Source organism: Peromyscus californicus, unplaced genomic scaffold (genome assembly GCF_007827085.1).
Source record: "Peromyscus californicus insignis strain IS unplaced genomic scaffold, ASM782708v3 Scaffold_18__1_contigs__length_77618521, whole genome shotgun sequence".
Taxonomy (NCBI): Eukaryota; Metazoa; Chordata; class Mammalia; order Rodentia; family Cricetidae; genus Peromyscus; species Peromyscus californicus.
Genome location: NW_026294480.1, coordinates 19849907 through 19872276, shown reverse-complemented (window position 1 = coordinate 19872276; position 22370 = coordinate 19849907). Strand labels below are relative to the sequence as shown.

The following is a 22370-nucleotide window of genomic DNA, read 5'->3' as shown; positions in this document are numbered from 1 at the left end:
TGTGCTCTTGCAACTTTTAGGGCATATACACTTAGTATATTATTCTGATTTATTTCAAGTAGCTTTGAATGTATTTAAGTTATTTTTTCCTCTTGTAAATTTGAGTGTTTGTTGTATTGGTAATATTTGTTTCTAATTTTTTATTGGCATGTTACTTTTTCTATTGAGATTCATTCATGTTCTTAATAATGGTATTTACCAATTTCTTTCTCTTTTGAGTATAGTATTCCTGCAAGCATCTTGTAATTCTGGTATAGTTTTCTGGAATTCTCTTAATTAATCCTTTTTATGGAAGGTCTTTTCTTCTTCTTTGATGGTAAAGGAAACCTTGCTGGGTATAAGAATCTTGGTAGTCAGTTATTTTCTATCAGGACGAGAAACACACCATTCCATGTCCTCCTGGCATTTAGAGTGTCTTTAGAGCTATTTGCCTTTGAGTTTACTTGACATTGCTCTCTATTTCAGACTGTAATCTTCTTTCTTTGCTCTGTACTTTTAATAATTTAACTGATATGTCGTAATGAAGTACATTTATTGTCGTATATGCTAGAGGGTCTAAATGCTTCTTGCACTTGGAAGACCGTGTCTTTCCCAAGCTTTGGGGATTTTTTTGCTTTGGTTTCACTTAAGAGGTTTTCTATGCCTACACACTTTGTGGTCGTTCACCTCAGGTATGTCAGGGAGTAGAATATTTGTTTATTTAAGGGGACTCCACAGCTCTTCTGCTTTATCTTAATGCTTCTTACTTTTCTTTGGTTTCTGATGCTGACAATTCAAAGGATGTGTTTTCAAGCTCTGTTATTTTTTTCCTTCTGCTTAATCTAATCTCCTATTGAGAGTGCCAACTGATTTTCTTCCTCAGCTTTAGAGTTTCTTATTTCCTCTGTGATTTCTGTCCAGTTCTCTTTCAAATCTGTTGTGTTCATTAATTTACTTAATGTGGTTTTTTATTCATTTTCTTGTATTTCTATGTTGAGAATTTTTCCTCTCTTGAGGAGGTCATCATTTTATCCTGCTATGTGATGACCTTCTTTTTTTTTATTAAGAATTTTTTTTCATTTATTTTACACACCAATTAAAGCTCCCACTCTTCCCTCCTCCTGCCCCATCCATCCTCCCCTCCCAACTCATCCCCCCCACTCCCTCACACAAGAAGGCAAGGCCTCCCATGTGGAGGCACATTCAGTAGAGGCAAGATCAAGCCCTTCCCCTGCCTCAAAGCGGCACAAGGTGTCCCATGATAGGTAGTGGGCTTCACAAAGCCCCCTCATGCACCAGAGATGGATTCCGGTCCTACCACCAGGGTGCCTCCCAAGCAGATCAAGCTACACAACTGTCTCACCAACCAAAGGGCCTAGTCTAGTCCCATGTAGGCTCCACAGCCATTGATCCAACTTTCATGAGTCCCCACTAGTTTGGTTTGGTTGTCCCTGCATGTTTCCCCATCATGATCCTGGTGCACTTCCTCATAGAATCCCTCTTCTCTCTCTTTGACTGGACTCCTGGAGCTCTGTCTAGTGATTGACTGTGGATCTCTGCATTTGTTTCATCAGTCCCTGGAGAAAAATTCTGTAATGACAGTTAGTGTATTTACCAGTCTGACCTTTCGGGCAAGCCAGTACAGTTAAGGCACCCTCTCCACTATTGCTAGTAGCCCAGGCTGGGGTCATCCTTGCGGATTCCTGGCAACTTCCCTAGTACCGGGGTTTTCTCTATCCCCATGATGTCTCACTCTATCATGGTATCTTTTTTATTACATTCCTCCTCCTTCCCTGTTCCAGTTCAACAATCCCATTTCCTTATGCTCTCATCCCTTATCCTCTACACTCCATTGCCCACCTCTCATCCTCAGTTTACTCATGGAGATCTCATTTTTCCCCTTCCCAGGGTAGTCCATGCATCCCTCTTTGGGTCTTCCTTGTTAGTTAGCTTCTCTGGAGTTGTGGGTTGTTGCCTGATTATCTTCTGCTTTATATCTAGTATCTACTTATGAGTGAGTATATACCATGTTTGTCCATCTGAGTCTGGGTTAGCTCACTCAGGATGATATTTTCTAGTTCTATCCATTTGCCTGCAAATTTCATGATGTCAGAATGGCTAAGATCAAAAGCACTGCAGACAGCTTATGTTTGAGAGGATGCAGAGTAAGGGGAACACTCCTTCACTGTTGGTGGGAGTACAAACTGGTACAGCCACTTTGGAAATCAGTATGGCAGTTTCTCAGAAAATTGGGAATCAATTTACCTCAAGACCCAGCTATATCACTCTTGGGCATATACCCAAGGAATACTCAATCATACCACAAGGACACATGCTCAACTATGTTCATAGCAACATTATTCATAATAGCCAGAACCTGGAAACAACCTAGATGTCCCTCAACTGAAGAATGGACTAAGAAAATGTGGTACATATACACAATGGAGTACTACTCAGCAGTGATGGCCTTCTTAATAACTTCCTCTAATAATTTGTCTTTGGTGGGATCAGTCCTGGTTTGGATTCACAGCTCTGTGTGAAGATAGGTCTAGGTAGAGGAAAAAGCAAGTTGGTGACATGAAGAAGTTGGACACTGCATTTCCCTGTCCATCAAAATCTAGTGCTGGATGTTTCTCATTCATGTTATAAAGTCCAAGGATAATCTTACAACATGTTTATTTCCCTCGTGCAACCTGGTATAGCAGAGCTAAATTTAGTAAGCAGAAAGCTGCGAGCTCACATGCCCACAGCAGGGCAGCGTGGGGACATGGATTGTTCTTAAGGACATTAAGTTAGAATTTCTCTTGCTAATTTTTTTATTAACCTCATCTTATTGAAGATCCTAGTCCTTGGAGATTTTTGCAATTTTAAAGAGTCACAATGCCAGAAGCAGTAAACTAGGCATAAAATTCATTATTTGATTTCTAGATCTAACACTTCATTCTATGCATGATTTTAAAAAAATCAATAGTTTGTCCAATTAGAAAATGAGAAGTTAAAGTCTGAGAACAATATATTTGTAAAACTGCAGCAGATATTGCTCCCAGAGAGGACTGTATCATTATGGATGCCCCTGTCATTCTTTAGTGGACTGTTGAAAATCATTATGGGTCCAAATGTGACAGCACATGCCTATAATCCCAGCACTCAGAAGGCAAGAAGGATGAATCAGAGTGATATTAGGGAGATCCTGCCTCAAAGAACAAGAGCATGAGCAAATCCTGCAGGAAAAAAAAAAAAAAAGAGACAAAGACCATTAAGAAATTTGAGACAGTGGCAACAGAGCCTTACATCAAATGTGCAGTGTGTTACCTCATAAAGAAACTGAAACAGTCACATACCCATGCTTGTAAAAACCTCACAGTGCCCAACCCCTTGCTGAACCGATTATAAGGCAGAGCAGCCCTGTAAACTTTTAACAAGAAGCTTTAACTTTTAACTGAGCCATGGTGAGAATCTGCCTACAAACTCCATACATGTAATACTGAGTCTACACACAGCCATCATGACAGAGATGTGGGAAGCAACTATTGCAGACAATAACCAGATCCCAGTCACCCAGAGTCACAGAATTGTGCAAGTAGTCTAGTCAGTTCATCATGCAAAGCTTCCAACTGAAATAATGGATTAAGCTTCATCATTCTAGCTGGGGTTGAAATCATGCTTTGTTTAGGGAGTTATATATGGTGGTGTCTCTTGAGGCTATCAATTTAAAAACATATTTTCTCCTATAAGGAAAACTTCCATTTCTCTGTCTTCTCCTGTATCTAATGAGATCCAATTTGGAGCTTCTGGAATCTGATTGTTTGTGCTGTCTGCTCAGCTCAAGATCCTTATTCGAGCTCACTGAGCTCCGAATTGCATTTTCTATTTCAGATACTTTGAGAAATTTAACTTCTAAAGCTAGTTGAAGTAATTATGATTCTGTAAAAAGCTTAGCCAATTACTTCTTAAGAGCTAAGCCTATTCTTGCCCTTAAGTGAAATCAATCTGCGGAATGAGTGCTAGAAATGCCCACCTGCCAACCACATGTAGCCAGGGTCCCATTATGCTGTTCTGGGCATTCAGTGCAATGAGGGTGGAAGAAAAGCACATACAGGGAATTGTTTCACTAGACTTTAAACACTGGTTTGATGGTAAGTGTGTCCCTCACGAAGCCCTGAGCAGGACAGAGGCATGTGTAAATGAACCTCTTCCCGATGTGTTTCCAGGTCCGCCTCTAACAGTTTAATTCCACATTGCACAGCAAAAGTCACATCATGTGACAAGTGCGGTCTGCCTCAGGTAATTATTCAGTGCATTATAGCATGGCATAATTCTTTCCCCTTTTTAAAATGCCAGGTGGAAAATGCAAAACTCTAAAATTAATGTTACAATCAGTGACTTCATAATAAGCTTGAGATCTTAGAATACACAGGAAGCCAAGGAGTTCCTATAATTACATCTAAAAATTGATCCTATTGCATATATATATATATATGCATATGTCATATATCATACATATTGAGAAAACATTGTTCAATGCATGCAGAGATGTTACATCTTTTGAAAGCCCCAAGTTTCAAGAGAAGAATTCAGGCTTGCCTCTTTTTGGATGATTGGAAAAGCTTATGCATGCATGGGAACGGCCTTACTTGAGGACATGCATCCTGAAAGCCTTTATTGCTCATGCCTCCTTGTATTACTACAGTTTCCCTGAAGGATTCTGAGGGAAATTCAGGTGGTAAATATAAGCCAGCTGCTATTCAGTATAATTCTTCCTTGGAATGCTTTATACTTTTATTTATACATAAGCTGTAGCATCTGCCAGCAAAAAAGATTAGTGTAAGCACTGTTTTCTGAATAGATGACTCCAGGCCTTATGCTTTATAAAGCACATTCATCCCTGTGGATTTAGCTTTTGATTCAAAGAACCTTGAGTTATTCAGAAAGAGGCTGAAGAGTCTTCCTATTGTGCTAGAGAATGGTCTCACAAAGCAATTTCTTACCTATGAAACTTTTTTTTTGGCTCTTTTGACTCCATTTTCATAATTAGGAAGTGGAACTTCCAATATGAGTTAAGTCCATTTCAAGAATAATAAAAATAAATATTTTGCATGTCTCTCTATCAGTAGGTAGAAGAGCATAATCTAGAAACATACCTTTCCATTCTTCTCCATATGAAACAGTAACTCGGGAGGTAAGGGTCCATTCATAGTTGGATATACCAACAATTAGGAACACTGAAGAATAGCATTTTTTTCTTTTTCTTTTTGTTTGTTCTATTCTGTTTCATTTTATCTGCTTCTTGCCTATGTACTCATCAGATCCATGTAAATGGAGGGAAACTATTATCACTGTTCATATCTTTTTATTATGTAAATTTTGTTGATAGGAAAATTGGCACAAACTCCCAAGTAACAAAAGGATATGAAGGTATGTCAATGATCGTAATGATGTTTTCATGGGAATATTTAACATATCTTGAGGTCTAATCTCAAAATTGATGCTTTGTTAAAAAGTTTCTTATCTAATTTTCAAAGAATTCCTGTGAGATGGGAAGTTCTACTTGATATTTTTTCATAAACTGAGGAAGAAGAGAGCTGGAGTGAATATACTGACCAAAGTCAAAATATGTGAGTGTTGAACTTGAGAGACAACACAGCTCACTTGACTCTCAGACCAAAATGCTCAACTCTACAATGCACTTACAGGTGTATTGTATGCATCAAGAGTTTGAAAACTCCTAAAATAAATTTTGCCAACTGCATGCATGTGAGTTAAAAAGACATGGGCAAGACTAAAAAGATGTTGAATTTAAGTTGATCTTTTCTTTTTTGTGGAAAGAAGAGAAGGTAATTATACTTCAAATTATATAGAACCCTGTAGCCTTTCCTTCATAGTCTATAAGCCTTGTGAATCTACCTGATCAGAAACCAGCTCTTCGTTGTGTAGTTTCATTAATTTATTAAAAATATAGTTATATAGAAAGGGTGGTAAACTCTTTCAAATTGTAACATATACTACATTTGCATTGAATAATTGTTTTTTATTTTTGTATTTGTAAAACACAAAGAAAAATATTAGGAAAAAATGATAAGTATCACTAGAATAGGTAATGGTATTCATAATCATTTTAACCAGATATTTAACAATGGTGCCAAACCTTATTTCTTCATTTCATTTTTAGACTGCCTAATCTTCTCTTAAATTTTTATTATTTTATTAATACACAAAAGCATGAATTTCACATATTAATATTACTGTGTACTCTTTTATATGTGTATGTAGTACATTTGATAATTTTCTTTGTTATGAACTTTTGACATTCTTGATTTTTAAAGTACACTGTTTTCTTATTTCTGTAATATCCTTACTGTGGAACAGCACACTAGAATATACCTGTCTCTTAAGATGTATTAACCAATTCCGCTTATCTTTCCTCCATCCCCTACTCTCCAATACCTCTGAAAACCACCATGCTTCTTCAATGTTTTGACTCAACATATGACTTCAATCATATAGTACCTGTGTATACTTGCTTTACTACAATTTCCAGTTTCATCCATATTCTTTTAGTGACTAATTTTATTCTGCTTATAATTCTATTATTCTGTTGTGTTTATATACCTCATTTTCTCCCCGCATGCCTAATTTGATGGGCATTTTACATTTCTTGATTCTTGTGAATAGTACTGCCTTGGGCATGATGTACAGACATATTTGAACATGGCTTTTCAGCTTGTGGCTGGCCACATTTGCATGCAAGTTTAACTATGTTCATATAACTGGCGTTATAATTTCTGAATGACTTTAACTTGAATTCATAGTGTCAACCATTCAGCTATCAGGACTGCCTAGAATATACATGGCAGACATAATGGCATTATGAAAAATATAAGGATTATACTAAAGCCAAGTTAAATAGACATGTTTTAAAATTTCATTCATCAATAAAAATAATAAATAAAATTTATCTTTCTAACAAATTTGATACTCTTTTTTTTTTTTTGTTTTTTCGAGACAGGGTTTCTCTGTGTAGCTTTGCGCCTTTCCTGGATCTCGCTCTGTAGACCAGGCTGGCCTCGAACTCACAGAGATCCGCCTGGCTCTGCCTCCCGAGTGCTGGGATTAAAGGCGTGCGCCACCACCGCCCGGCAAATTTGATACTCTTAATTTCACCATGTTTAACAAAACAGGCATGATGAATACGCTGGGTTTTTTTTGTTTGTTTGTTTGTTATTTTAAGGACCGGTTTAGACAGAATAAATTGATATGCAAAGTCATTCTTGGAGCCAGTGTGATGCCTCAGTAGGAAAAGACACTTAGTACCAAGCCTGATGACCATAGTTTAATCTCTGGGTCCCACAGTGTGGAAAGGAAGAACTGGATACCACAGTTATCTTCTCTTTACTACATACCTTGTGGCTTTCTTAGGAACATAAATATAGACACAAATGTACATGAAGTAAATGAATAAAAATCAAATAATAAGGTTCTGTTTCATGGTTTCACCAGAGAATATGTCAATGAAATATTTGAAGGATGGTATTTCGCTATATTTTTTTCTAATAAATGGGTTAGATCAGTAGGTATGTAGTCCAGTTTCCAAATGAAGATTTTAAAATAGGTATTAGAAAATGTTTTCGTTATAGAAGTATCAAAGTGATGGGTTTTAGGAGTTTGTGATCTTGGCCAAGTATTATTTTTTTTCAGAGCTGAGGACCGAACCCAGGGCCTTGTGCTTGCTAGCCAAGCGCTCTACCACTGAGCTAAATCCCCAACCCCCATGGCCAAGTATTTAATCTATTTCAAAGTGTTTCTCCTTCATTAGAGGGAAGAAAAACTGTGCTCAGGATGTATTTTATGAGAAGAATCAAAAATAAAAAATAAAAAAGGTGGTTAAAAGTTAAGTAACATGACTATATATATGTATATATATATATATACATATATATATATAGCAATGATGTAATAAATAATTATATAATACAATCTCATCATTGGACATTAGGGACACACATAGAATATGAACTCAATTACACTGCATTGTACTTTTAATAGGAATTCTCAAAATCATAGTAGTACTCTTGTGCCCAATAATAACAGAATTCGTGACTACCTAACTAGGCTCTGCAGTAATTTTCTGTATTGCCTTTGTTCATTATATCAGGAGAGTGGATATGATGTTTATTTGTATGTGAGCACTTAATGTCCACAAGATGCTTATCTAAATTGAATTCTGCACACAACTCTGTTTTCCTAAACATTGTTTTCCTTTCCTCTTTCTAGACAATCCTAAAGAGACAACTCGAGTGTCTGTTTTTGTGAGGATTTTGGACGTTAATGACAATGCTCCACAATTTGCCGTGTTTTATGACACATTTGTATGCGAAAATGCCAGACCTGGACAGGTGAGCCGCTGTGCAACTCCAGTTCAGGATGCTTTTGGTTGTGTGCAAAATGTGTTTTTGTCAAAATCTTGGAAAAGATGAGACAACCAGTGTTAGGAACACTTCTTTATATTCTCATTAAAAGTTTAGAAAGTGGTTAATGTTTATGAAGTTGAAAGTATTTTAATAGGTCAGATTTCTCAACTCCTTTCCAAAGTTGTAATGCAAGAAAATAATAATGACATCTTACTCTACAATAATATAATTAAAATTATAAAATAATAAAATATTGTCTCTCACATAAAATTGAGATGTGGGAAATAGCTTTAAATTTTAAAACTACAAATCAAGAGCAAAAACCAGAATCTGCTCCATGACTCTATATTAGCAACCCTTTAGAGAAATAGAGGGTGGTATTAGTACAGTTTTTAATCTCTATTTATTTATTTATCTGTCTATCTATCTATCTATCTATCTATCTATCTATCTATCTGTCTGTCTGTCTGTCTGTCTGTCTGTCTGTCTGTCTATTCTTTTTACTTTGTTTACTTATTTATTTGTTTATTTATTTTGGTTTTTCAAGGCAGGATTTCTCTGTGCAACAGTCCTGGCTACTCTATATTAGCAACCCTTTAGAGAAATAGAGGGTGGTATTAGTACAGTTTTTAATCTCTATTTATTTATTTATCTGTCTATCTATCTATCTATCTATCTGTCTGTCTGTCTGTCTGTCTGTCTATTCTTTTTACTTTGTTTACTTATTTATTTGTTTATTTATTTTGGTTTTTCAAGGCAGGATTTCTCTGTGCAACAGTCCTGGCTATCTTGGAACTCACTTTGTAGACCAGGCTGGCCTCAAACTCACAGACATATGCCTGCCTCTGCCTCCCGAGTGCTTTGATGCATGTACCACCATGCCTGGCATAATACAGTTTTTATGGTCCCTGACAGCTCTAGTCAGATGGTCTCTGCTACCCATTTTCAAAAAGCAATTAAATAGGCATATAAGAGAGAAGGGCAAAAAAACAAGGTTTATTCAGCATGACCAGGTTGGAAGGAAAAGCAAATACAAAAGGGTCAGTGATGCCCAACTGGTCCATCTTTGAGGTCCTAACATGAGGTTTTGTTTAAACAAATTTCACTGAATATGCATAAAAATAAGTACCAGTCAAGTGTGGCCCTCCCCATCATTGACACTATCTTCTCTCAGTTCCAGTTTCTCCTGTGATTTGGTATGTGTGGTTGTCCAAATTATGTGAACTCATTTGGGGAGACAAGTTTCTCCTGTGGCTAGCACCTGGTTTCAGTCTTTTCTTCTCCAGCATGAGATGCCTGGGAAATTTCCAATTTCTTGGTGACTTCTCATTCAGTAGTCTAATAGCATAAGTGTTCAACCCAAATATCTCCTTAGAATATCTCCATTGCTACAGGATGGTGACTGTGAGACCATGGAAATGCAGAGACATGTGCACAGGATCACTGAAACAGTCAGTGATGGGTTGTACGTGAACATGTTTTGAAGTAAGGCAGCCTCAACCATTGTTCTGGATTCCCTGTGTTTTTCCTTGGTGTACAACACATAAAATGCTTAATGACTTCATTTTTGTCCTTTGAAGCATTCTTCCTACATCAGTTTTGTTTGGAATTATTTAAATCATTTCCTCAGTGGACTCATTTTGTTGTTTGAAAAGCTCCAGCATACATGGCTGAGAGAAATGCTCTTAATTGGCTTGAGTGCTATCTTCACAGAAGGAAGCTGCATATTATAAATAATAATTGGGAATCAAAACTATTTTATTAGAGATAGAGAAGCCATTGAGAAACCATGTAGTGTTTTGACATCATTTAATGCTTTTATAAACATCAATGCCATTGCTATATTTTTATGCAAATTGCATTGTCCAATAACTCCAGTTCTTCTTGTGAATATTCTAATGAGAATTCAATAGCTTGTCTATTGTTTGAAAGGATAAAATTACTGCAATTGGATTTTTTTTTTACTTGAAATGTTATGGAAATGTTTATTTCTTAATATTTAAATAACTTAGGTGCTTCTAATTTTTTTTTTTAATGAAGCAATGCCTATCCTAAAAATACCATTCCATCCAGTCCTTGGCCAATAGGCCCAGAATGATTTGTTGAAATCTTTTCTGCACATAGTAAATTATCCACTTTGCCACTACTGTATGCATTGCCCGCTCCATGATTATTCAATTTGATTTTTAAAGAGATATCTTTCAGGCCAGTTGAGGCATAAATACTGATATACTGATGTATTCAAAATATTCAAAATAATGATGCATATTTTCTTCTGCTTCTTCTCTTGTTCACTGTAGCTAACCCACAAATGTCTCAAGACTTTCTGTATATTTAAGAAATAGTTAATGGAGGAAAATAATAAAATAATTGCTTTAAAAAGCATTTACCAAGTCTTGACAACCTTAATGTGAAGGTTGTGACTAATTCCTCTCTAACTGGCCACTTGTGCACATATGTCCAAGTTAACTCTTTTCATTCAGTCTAGCTTGTTTTAGTCTGACTGCAAGAGACAGGTTTTTGCTTAAGCAAAGCTTTTATATGTGAAATCATTAGCAGAATCTGTTGGTGTGTGTCAGTATTCCCAGTACTTGGGAGACCGAGAGAATGACATCAGAAGTTCAAAGTTCCCCCACCTACATTGATAGTGTGCTCAAGGACAGCCTGGGCTACATATTGTTTCTCAAAAAACAATACCATGTAGGAAGTGGGAGGGGATTGGATTCAGAATCAAAAGCCATGGTATCTAAGTAAGACGAAGTGGTTATTCACTAAACTTCCACACTAAGCCCCGGGAGAAATCCACTTGCAAGTTAGGTCTCCCCAGCTCCTAGGAAAATAGAGTGCTAGGTCTTCTGGATATACTTGAGCTATTTATTGAGTACCTTAATCCAAACAGTAGCCCTATAATTGAAGTGTTCTTTAAGTAACACTTAGATCTACAGCATGGGGTATAATCCCACTCATTTGGTGTGTGGACATATGGATGAGTCAGAAATAAAACTTCAAGCCACCACATTTTCCTTTACATCCCTTTCCTTAGTCTTGTCAGTTCCTTGACTTAAGAAAGGGGCATTTCCTTCAGGAAGGATGCAGCTCGCCACTGATATGAAGCTGATATGAAGCTAATTGCCTTCTTGTGCACCTAATTGGGCTACTAAACTCACACACCCTTAAAAAAAAAAAAAAAAAAAAAAAGGTCTTTCAGAGTGAAGAGAGTTGTCTCTTTTCTTATCCATTTCCCAAACTCATGTGCTCTCCTTCAGCTGGGGAGTATATTTTCTTGTCCAAGGCAGCAAATGGGCATTTACATCTCAAAGAATCTATTTGAAGGAGTCTCCCTCCCAGGGAAAGTGATGTATATATTTACTCTTCAGTATCTATGGATGTTATCAAACAAAATTATTCAAACTGACATCACATGTCAATTCAAGAGGCAGCCAAAGCTTTGTCAGACCCAAAGTATGCTACGTACGTTATCCAAAGAGCAGTGTTCAGGTACATCTCTCACAACCCGGAATGGTGTGTTTGACCAGAACAAAGGAACATTTTTCACCAAGAAATACTTGTCTTCTCACAGAAAAAGTTAAATATTTTCTAATGTAATCACTGCTTTTCTTTGTGCATCTAAGAATCCACCCAGCATCCCGCCCACGCTTCATTATATTTGGATCATTAAAGCAGCCTTGAAGTTCATGTAGGATGCCCACTGTATATTTTCCTTTGCATACTTGGAATAAATATTCAAGAGCACCCAGTTTGGTTTTTTTGGGTTTTTTTTGTTCTCTTTTTGTAGCATTAAGATGAAATAAAATAGTGAGTCCTTGGTGAGCCAGAGGAAATCTAATATTTATTTTGTTTATGAGCTTGTATTCTAGAATGATAGAGATTCAGCTGTGGAAATTTCATTCATTATCCCTTTAATACTAGCATATTGCCTTCTATAACACAATCATTCAGTTAACCTCTGATAATTAATTTATTGGTGCTGCACCCTTTAATCAATATACACAGAAAAATGTCATGTAAATTTCATAATGTGCTATACACACATAAAATTAAGTGGACATTGGTCCTCAAAAATATATTATTTTGTTCTATAAAAATGGACTGGAACTTTAATTTGAAATCAGTTACAAATATTATTTTGAGATCCTATAATTTTTCTTTAAAGGATCATTAGTTCCACTTTTATATTGATTATATATATATATATATATATATATATATATATATATATAAACATTTCTTTGTATTAACCTTAATCTTAGTGACTAAGAATTTCCATTGGTCTTTCTTCTATTATTTCATTTATGGCATTTATTTCTTCTTCAATACACTAATGAATCACAAATTTAAAAAGAAAATTTTCAAAACTTGATTGAAAAAGGAAAGTTAGGCAAGAAGATACAGATGAATAACTGTTTAAACTGTGAAAACTTAATAACTTTTAAGGCCCGCCTGCCTGTTACCATTATTTGTACGTTTTGTCTTGAATGTATTCAATTATCTGTTCTATATTTTATTCTATTATAATTTGTTTCTCTTTATTCTTATTATAATAAATATTTAGTCATCCATGATTTAATACTGTTTTAAAATAATTTTAACACTTAAATGATTATTCTTGCTCATTATTTCTGGAAAATAATATATTACTTGGTGTGGTTTAATTAAATTTCTTGAATTGCTTTGAAATAAATAATTATAATTACAATAAGTAGGCTATTTTTACTGTTATTGTTATAACATATTTTGAAAGGAAAGTAATTTAATATAATGTGATAATAATTTGCTCATGTTCCTAATCATTTTACATAATGTTTTAAGCTTAAAATTCCTTGGTAAATCAACAGAAACTCAAGAATTTTTTTTTTTTACCCAATATACGTACAATGATAAACTAATGTTTTAAAAGTATATTCTTCTAACTAAGCATAAATTTGAATGTTTTTACAAGCATTAACAAATGTAAGTTTTTAATATTTTCCTGAAATTAATTTCTTAAAACATTATGCATGTAAATGGAGTATAATCAAGAGAACATCCATCTAGAATATATACATATCTGTCCCTGATGCACTGTCACATAATGAAGGTGACAGATGTCCATAGCAAGGTATGTTTTCAACTTCAAAAGTAGAAAGTTTCTTTTTTTCATTTAATATATTTGTTTAAGTGTGGTGTGGTGTGTGTGTGTGTGTGTGTGTGTGTGTGTGTGTGTGTGTGTGTGTGTCTGCATGCCATATGTGTTTCAGTGCCCACAGAATCAAAAGGGGGTGTCACATCCATTGGAGCTGGAATTGCAGATGTTTGTGAGCTGCAGGTTCTCAGGATGAGCAGCAAGTGCTCTTAATCACTGACCCATTCTCTAGCTCCCTAGAGAGTTGCTTAAAATGTCTATTCTTTTAAAATAAAAGTTGATCCTTAAAAAAGCCATTCCTCTATGGTATGGATATAGTCAGTCTGAAACTATATTTGTAAATGAAGTGGATAATCTTTTTTCTTTTTAATTGAAAGACTTTCTTTGGCAAAACCATTTGTTACCTATAAAGTTTCTATTTCTTTGTTGTTGTTGTTTTTGAGACAGTCTTTGTTGTCCTGAAGCTCTCTTTGTAAACCAACACAAGGGAGATCCACCTGCCTCTGACTCCTGAGTGCTGGGATTAAAGTTGGGTGCCACCACACCCAGCTGTAAAATTTCTATTTCATTTTAATATTTTCATAGTTCTTTTGGCAAGGCAAAACCTACCACACAATAAGTTTCTAAACTGGATGAACTCTTCTGGATCATTGCTTTAACTTACATCAAATAACCCAGTTAAAGCAAGTACTTCCCCTCCCTGTTCCTCTCTGCTCCCTGCTCTCTGCTCTGCTCCAGGCCATCTCTCCCTCCCCCACGCCAGGCTCCTCTCTCTCCCCCCCCCTCTTTCCTTTCTAATAAAGCTCTCTGTAACTCTTAAAAAAACCCAAGTACTTCCCTAAATTTGTTTGAAAACCTCAAATAATGTCACATGGCATTTTGAAAGACATTAGGTAAGCTTTCACAAAAGCAAAGTAATCATTACAAATCGAGTTTACTGAAATCTATGTGCATGAGGATCAAAATCAATTTACTTCTAGAAGTTTTGTGTCTTTTGTCTTTAAGATTATAATCTAATCACATCTTTCCCCTCCATCCCTTTTTTCGTTCTGAAATCTGACCTGTGCTTGTTCTTTCAAAAGTTCATGGAAGCCAGGTGGTGGTGGCGCACACCTTTAATCCCAGCACTCAGGAGGCAGAGGCAGGCAGATGTTTGTGAGTTCAAGGCCAGCCTGGTCTTCAAACAAGCAAACAAACAAACAAGCAAACAAACAAAAAGTTCATGAAATCTTTTTACATTAATTGTCACTACTTGCAGCTCTCTCTCTCTCTCTCTCTCTCTCTCTCTCTCTCTCTCTCTCTCTCTGTGTGTGTGTATGTGTGTGTGTGCTTAAGTATAACCTGCTCAGTTTGTGTAATGCTGTTTTTAGTATGTTTTAAAATGACATATGTGATCCCTATCCCACCAGCAGACATGTGATGGCTCTAATGTTCTCTTTCCTGCAGCTGATACAGACCATAAGTGCAGTTGACAAAGATGATCCCTTAGGTGGACAGAAGTTTTTCTTCAGTTTGGCCGCTGTTAATTCTAACTTCACAGTACAGGATAATGAAGGTCATTTTTGAACTCTTTTTCATATCTAACATAACGTCAATGGGAATTTACCCCCAAAGTAATTATTTCAATATAACAATTCATTTAATTATGCTTCATATCAACTTAATGATGTAAGCATAAAAACCTGTTCATCTCCATTTGTAGTAATGTATTACTAAAATATCTTGTTTGAGTTTATATAATCTCTTATATTTAAAATAGTAAATCAGTTATAAAACTGTGGGTGTTCAGTGAAAAATTAAATGTTGAAATGATTAGAAGGGCTGCAAATAATTACTTGATATTATAAACATGATAGAACATGAATGGCTGTAGGAAAGAAAGATTCTGTGCATTTATTACACAAACTTTCTTGGGAATAATGGTAGCAGAAGTACTAGAGCCGGTTAGGCATAAAGGAAAATAGTGGGGAAGGAGAGAAAACCACAGAATCTTCCAAAAGCATTTGCATATTCCTTGTTGTAGTGACAAGCATGCTAATGTCCTTTGTAAAATACAAATATTATCTCTCTGAAATTATTTTTGTTCCATAAAAGGCAGAAAATATTTTACATAAACATTGTGAAAATGACTATCATTTTTAAAATGTTGATAAATATGTATCATGAGAACTGTACCACTGTAGAGTATACACATGCCCACACAGACACATGAGTGTGTGTATGTGTGTTATTAGAACTCATCTATGTTTTATGTATTTCATAGTAAATCATGACCTTAGCTCATGTTGGTAGAAGGTATATTTGCCTTACCATGTCTGCAGATGTATTTCTAGTAAATCGCATAACCACACTGGCAAATACACAGTACTTTCTTCACAGTGTCTGAGAAGTGTTAGCAAGGCCAAGTGGCTGTATTTCCTCAAGGTGGTTTTCGTGCATCATAAAAAAAGCTTAAGACATTGGATCATTTTACATCGCACTAGCTACTCACCAAGAGATTGCATCCAGTAGAATGTTCACATAAATGAGACAAAGAAAGGTTATCCATTTGAGACATGTGCTTTCACTAAATCTTAAAATTTGAAATGTCCTTGTTTTCTGTCACTCTAGACACATAGAGTAATTGGATTAGAAAAGAGTAACGTAGACATGGCAGACGATATACAGAATGTTGAGCTGAGTCTGAATTTCAGATGAACAACATCCAGTATAATTTCAATTTGCTGAACCTAGCAACCTGAACATAGACTTCAGATTACAGCTGTCTGAATTGAATCCTTAGTACTAAATTGACAATATCTGTTTCTGGGTTTATTTAATTTTGATTCTTTTCCTGTGAAGCTGAGCACTAGATGTTAAAAAGTGTGGTAGATTAGGATTGGTACTATCATAGCACTACTTTCCAAGGTCCCGGAGAAACCACTGAAGACTCACCTTAGTTAAACTTTGACATAGGTTATGATTTTGTTTTACCAGAAATAATTCTTGAACCTATATAAATTACTCAAAGCAAGGAACAAACGTATACAAATACCAACCTGAAGAGCTCACTGAGTTGCAGTCCATTTAATTTGGTGGAATATTTGGTCTAATTTATATTTGCCATTGTTTTCTGTTTGGGGTGAAGGTTTAAAGGAACTGTAATTATACAGAAATTAACTAAAGGATACACGTTTTTGTGAATGTTTCCTCATGTTTATTCACATGTTCATCTTAAATATCTTATTTAATGATACCAATCCTTTTAAAATTAATTTATTTCTGTGGTAAGTGAAATATATATCATGATTTTTTTTTAAATCTAATTCTTCCATAAAATTTAAAGCGTAAGATGTAGTTTAAAATAAAAATTCATTTTAGTTCTTAAATGTGGCAAAAGCATTACAAAATTAAGATTTAAAGTTCACAAAAAGACAGCTAGACAAGAAGATTCTCAAAATGCCCACCTGTATGCGAATTTTGATCTCAGATAATAATCTCAGATAATAAAGCTTGAGAGGTACGTTTTCAGATTTGCTCCTTTGTTCCTATTATTTTAAACTTCTGCTTTCCTGACATAGTTAACATTTCCCTGATAATGTAGAAAGCACTTGTTTTAGATTCAGCCACTGAACCAGGGAGCAAGTGCCACTTTCTTTCTCTGGCCCGTTTGTGTCGCTTACTACTGATTGATTGCCGTTTCTCTATTGGCCTTGCAGAGAGCCCTTTGAGAACCAAGTCTACATCCATCTGACAGAAAACAAAAACAAAAAATGAGATAGAAACTAACATACTCAGTGTTTTTTTAAAAGCTGGTTATTTGAGACTAGAAGAAATTACATGTACCTTCCCCCACAACTCACATTTAGGAGAACTGGGTTACTTATCAGATTAGGGAAAATTTCACTAGCAGAGTAGGAGGCCAATGCATGGTAAACTTATTAAAATTCTACATTTTTTGAAATGTTATTTGACACTCCACAACAGTGATAGCAAGGTGCTCATTAATCATATACATGATATATTTGTTTATATATTACATATAATATAATTTCTTATAGTTTTACTTTAATGGATGGAAGCAGTGTTCAAAAATATTTAATATTTGCTAATCTTTGATTATATATCTGAATCTTAAGGCGTCTTGATAACTTTATGTGTTTACACTGAGCTGTATCATATCTTATTTATAATTATTGAAGCATATTTTGTCATGTGAAAGCACACATTCAGACAAGTGTAAATTTAAACAATTAAAGGTATTATTTTTCTTGATTAAAAACTTATTTTTTTAGCCTCTAGAATATTTATCATCTGTACAGACATCAAAAATGAATTTATATGTTTACCTTTATGGGACAATCAGTTGAAACCTAGTCATCAATGCAGTCTGGGCATAGTGCTGCAATCTGTAATCTCAATACTTGAGAGTGTGAGCAGGGGAGCTGATCTTCGTCAAGTCCAGCCAGTGCTACAAAGCAAGATCCTTCCTCAAAATAAATGAAAAAAAAAAAAAAAAAAAACAGTAATACATAGCACTAGATTCTCGTATTATCTAGGATACCTTGCCTAGTTTGAATTGCGTTGTGCATACTGAATACAAAAAAAATCCCAATTTATATAAACTGATGATGATTTTTAATTAAAACCACGGTTCACGTCAAAACACGTCGACTGCCCCAAATTGTATGTAATGCTTTGTCATTGGTTTTAGATAACACTGCCAGAATTTTAACCAGAAAGAACGGCTTCAACCGACATGAAATAAGCACCTATCTCTTGCCTGTGGTGATATCCGATAATGACTACCCAATTCAGAGCAGCACCGGCACCCTGACCATCCGAGTGTGTGCCTGCGACAGCCAGGGCAACATGCAGTCCTGCAGTGCCGAAGCCCTGCTCCTCCCTGCCGGCCTCAGCACGGGCGCCTTGATCGCCATTCTCTTGTGCATCATCATTCTGCTGGGTAAGAAGTGTTCGAGAGCAGTGTTATTGAATGGGAAAGGTTAGCACCAACACACACCACCACCCCTCAAGTTCAAAGATTCCTGCAAATTACCTGGGAAAATCTGTTAACAAAGGAACGTTTTATCCAATCAGAATACATAACGCTTAAAGGAGGCTTTACGGTAAGAGAAGTTGTGGGCCTCTATCTGTGGGAATTAGATTCAAATATTCATAAAAATACACATCAGAAATGTCTTTCATGACAGTACACTGAATGAAATAAAAGCAATAATGGTAACACAAGCCCCCTAACCTGGTGGCTCTCTCTGACTGATAATTGCTGACAAAGGAAAAATTATTTTCTCCGACAGAGTCTCCCTGGGGATACAGACCATCACACTTAAGAACAGGCCCCCAGCCTGTGAATAGATGGCCGATACAAAAGGAACTCAATGGGATTTTTCAAGTTTGTGGGGATTTTTTTTTTGTCTGAATGCTTTGTCAGAGTGCTTTTTTCTTTTTACCTTATAGGTCTTTTACTTATTATATTATGGCTTCTGATTTTTGATGGGATCCCTATGTGTGCAAATTTGTGTGTCTTTGTAAACTAAGGAAAAGCAAAATGAACTCTTCTGAAAAGCCCAAATTATAAACAAGAAAAACAACCAGAGCATTTAATGTTAATAAATATAAATAACAGAAAACAAAGTACATTTTGAGTAATAGTGATTTCTACTTGCTTTAAACACATTTTCTAAATAGAGATACTTAAGGAACTAAGGTTTTCCTTTATATTTTCCACTTGAATGAGTTCACATTTTTCTCCAAATATCTTAAATGATCAATAACAAAATGTCTAAGGAGGGTAAATAGAAAACCACAACTCCACCAATGGTATTTGCATTAACTTTCTCCTACAGGTACGTACATGACTATCATTTTTGTGATGTGTGTCTTTTGTTGTACATATTTGCTTATTTGAGATGAGTTTCTGGGGCGATCACAATTGTGTTTTGGAGTTAATTCAGTGTGCTATGAGTTTACTCTTTGATCTGAATTCATCTGATTTAACAATTTTGTAGGGAGTTTTCTTAAAGGGCATGGATAAATTTCCAAGGCAAATATTACATATTTTCTAAACAACGTCAACGCCTTTTGGTAGTTAGCAAAAAGCTGTGTAAATCCATCAGCAAAGCTGTGGAACTGAAATTACTAGTCTCAATTGTGTGATGAACATCACTTCCTCTAATTGTGTAAGGAAGTGATAGAATGTGTGGGCCTATCATCATATCCTTTTAGTAAAGTGGAATTCAATTTGACTATTTTTTAATGTCAGTTCTTTGGTGTGGGGTTTTGGCCCTAGAGCCTTGAGCATTCTCTACCACTGAGCTAACTGAAAGATAATTCCTTCATGTAAGTTTAGTATTTAATGCAAAAGATTAATACTTTCCATACTGTCAGGAAGATACTTTAATTCTCCGAAAAATGAATAACAAGTAGTCATCATAGTTAAGAAATAATCTATGTATCAGAAACACCATACTAACCATCACAGCTAAACCCTTCTCAGCCTCTGAACAAAAACGTCCAAAAATCACCCCAAATTCTGGCTTCCCATGCAAGATATCAACACCTTCCCACAGTGTAGTGCTTGAGTTCTGGATTGGCAGTTTGGAGATGAAGTTCTAACGCATCTTCTTGTCTTTGTTCAAGTTATAGTAGTCCTCTTTGCAGCTCTGAAAAGGCAACGCAAGACCGAGCCTCTGATCTTATCCAAGGAAGATATCAGAGACAACATCGTGAGCTATAACGATGAAGGTGGCGGAGAGGAGGACACCCAGGCCTTTGACATCGGTACCCTGCGGAATCCTGCAGCTATTGAGGAGAAAAAGCTCCGGCGAGATATAATGCCTGAAACGTTATTTATACCACGGAGGACTCCTACAGCCCCGGATAACACGGATGTCCGGGATTTCATTAACGAGCGGCTCAAAGAGCATGACCTGGACCCCACCGCACCTCCCTACGACTCACTGGCTACCTACGCCTATGAAGGAAACGACTCCATCGCTGAATCTCTGAGCTCATTAGAATCAGGTACCACTGAGGGAGACCAAAACTACGATTACCTCCGAGAATGGGGACCTCGGTTTAATAAACTAGCAGAAATGTATGGCGGCGGAGAGAGCGACAAAGACGCTTAGCCTGGCACCAGAGTTCTGCTCCAGGAGAAAAAGTAACTTTGCGGATCTTGTCTCCACTTCACAATATTTGATATTCAGGAGAATTTTTTCCTGCCACTCAGCACAAGTTTTCCACTTATTTCTTAATTTGTTCATTAATTATATTAATTCTTTCCTGTAGGATGTCTCATGGAATATATACAACATTTTATTTAATCACTTCCAAGAGCCAAAGCTATGGAAATTCAATGTTGTCCATCATAGTAAATAAAAGAAACCTGATCAGGATAGTTCTCCCTTAAGCAACCTCACGAACAAGCCGCTTCTGTTAGATACACGTCTTGCCCTTGCAAATGAAGTTTTGAAAAGGCAAAGAAAACATTTAAGATATATCCTGTTCTGTACATTAAGTTTAAAAAAATGTACATGTGGTATTGTAGGTGTGATATGCAGCCTGGTATATAAGCCTTTGTGCAATTTCATTTCATCAAATTCTATCTGCTAATGTTTTATATTTATATTTTTGTATTTATTTTTAAAAAAAAATAAACCAGTTTTTACAACTACTTTGTCTCTAGCTTTTTTTTCCATAAATTTCTTTTCTTCCTCCATAAATTAAATATCTTGTTACCAAATCAAATTAAATACACGAGAAGAAAAACACTTTATAAGCAATGTTGAAAGCCTTGACCAAACAGATATCACAGGTAAGCACTGCTCTTCTGCAATAAATCATTACACTGTGATATGTGCAAAACTTTCACACTAAAAGCATCCATCAGTTATAAACCACTTATAATTTATCATTTGAAAAATTTACAAGAATGGTGCTCTAACCCCTAAAGTCACAGAGTCAATCACACTTAAATCATTGTTACTCATGGCTCTTGTGCTAAATACACTGGTGGTTCAGCATTTTCCTCTCACCCATATTTACTAAAATAGTATCTGGAAGAATAAAACATTTTCTCGTTTTTGAATGACATTTGTGCTATTGAGGTTTATAGACAATACGAGTTCAGACAGTTCTCAGGCTGGAATAATCATTGAATGGAATTATATTTACCTCCCATGGTGACTTTGAAAATGCCTAGTACTGACAGTAATAACACTGAATATTCCATTAAGATGCAGTTTCATAATTATGTCAGCTTTCCGAGATGCATCACACATTATTGTAACAAAGCCTTTTTGTGTAAGAATGACTTAATAGACAGCAAAGAACAAGTTGAAAAACAAACTTTAAAGTGCTGGTGGTAGATCATCAAATGTTACTGAGAATTCTGGAGGTGAGAGCAATATTATTACTTGTTGTTCAAGTCCTACGTCATGATTTATTTGTAAATGGAATACTTTATTAGTAGATACAGAAGTCACAATCCCTGCTGAGTATGTTGTAAACAATACCAAAGATTCATGTGCTAATTAGTGAAATTGCTGCGAGTTGAGTAGGTCTTCCTGAGATGTTGATATATCCTTAATGCAGAACTAATTATTTCAGCCTTTTTGGATGGTGACTTTTTTCTAGCTTCCAGGCTGAAAGGACCCATACTACTCTACCCACTGATGCTTCAGTTTGTCTAATAGTCTGATTATGAAAGAGAGACAACCCATGAGGCTCAATTAAAATCACAGCCAAGGAGTGCTAAGGACACATCAGGCTGGGATATTAACACTTCATTTGACAGAACCCACTAATGTATATCATACATTGGCTTCCAAAAGAGACTA

General features: G+C 35.8%; 1 protein-coding gene across 3 annotated transcripts in view; it reads left to right on the top strand.

Moving 5' to 3' along the window:
* Cdh10 (cadherin 10) overlaps positions 1–21205 on the top strand; it is a 195470-nt gene extending 174265 nt beyond the window's left edge. For all 3 annotated transcript variants that reach the window (XM_052743074.1, XM_052743077.1, XM_052743075.1), the window contains 4 exons: positions 8251–8372; positions 14977–15085; positions 18224–18475; positions 20170–21205. In XM_052743074.1, coding sequence (XP_052599034.1) covers positions 8251–8372; positions 14977–15085; positions 18224–18475; positions 20170–20660 — 974 coding nt within the window. In that variant the 3' untranslated portion in view covers positions 20661–21205. The remainder of the gene's footprint in view (positions 1–8250; positions 8373–14976; positions 15086–18223; positions 18476–20169) is intronic.
* Positions 21206–22370: the final 1165 nt, after the last annotated feature.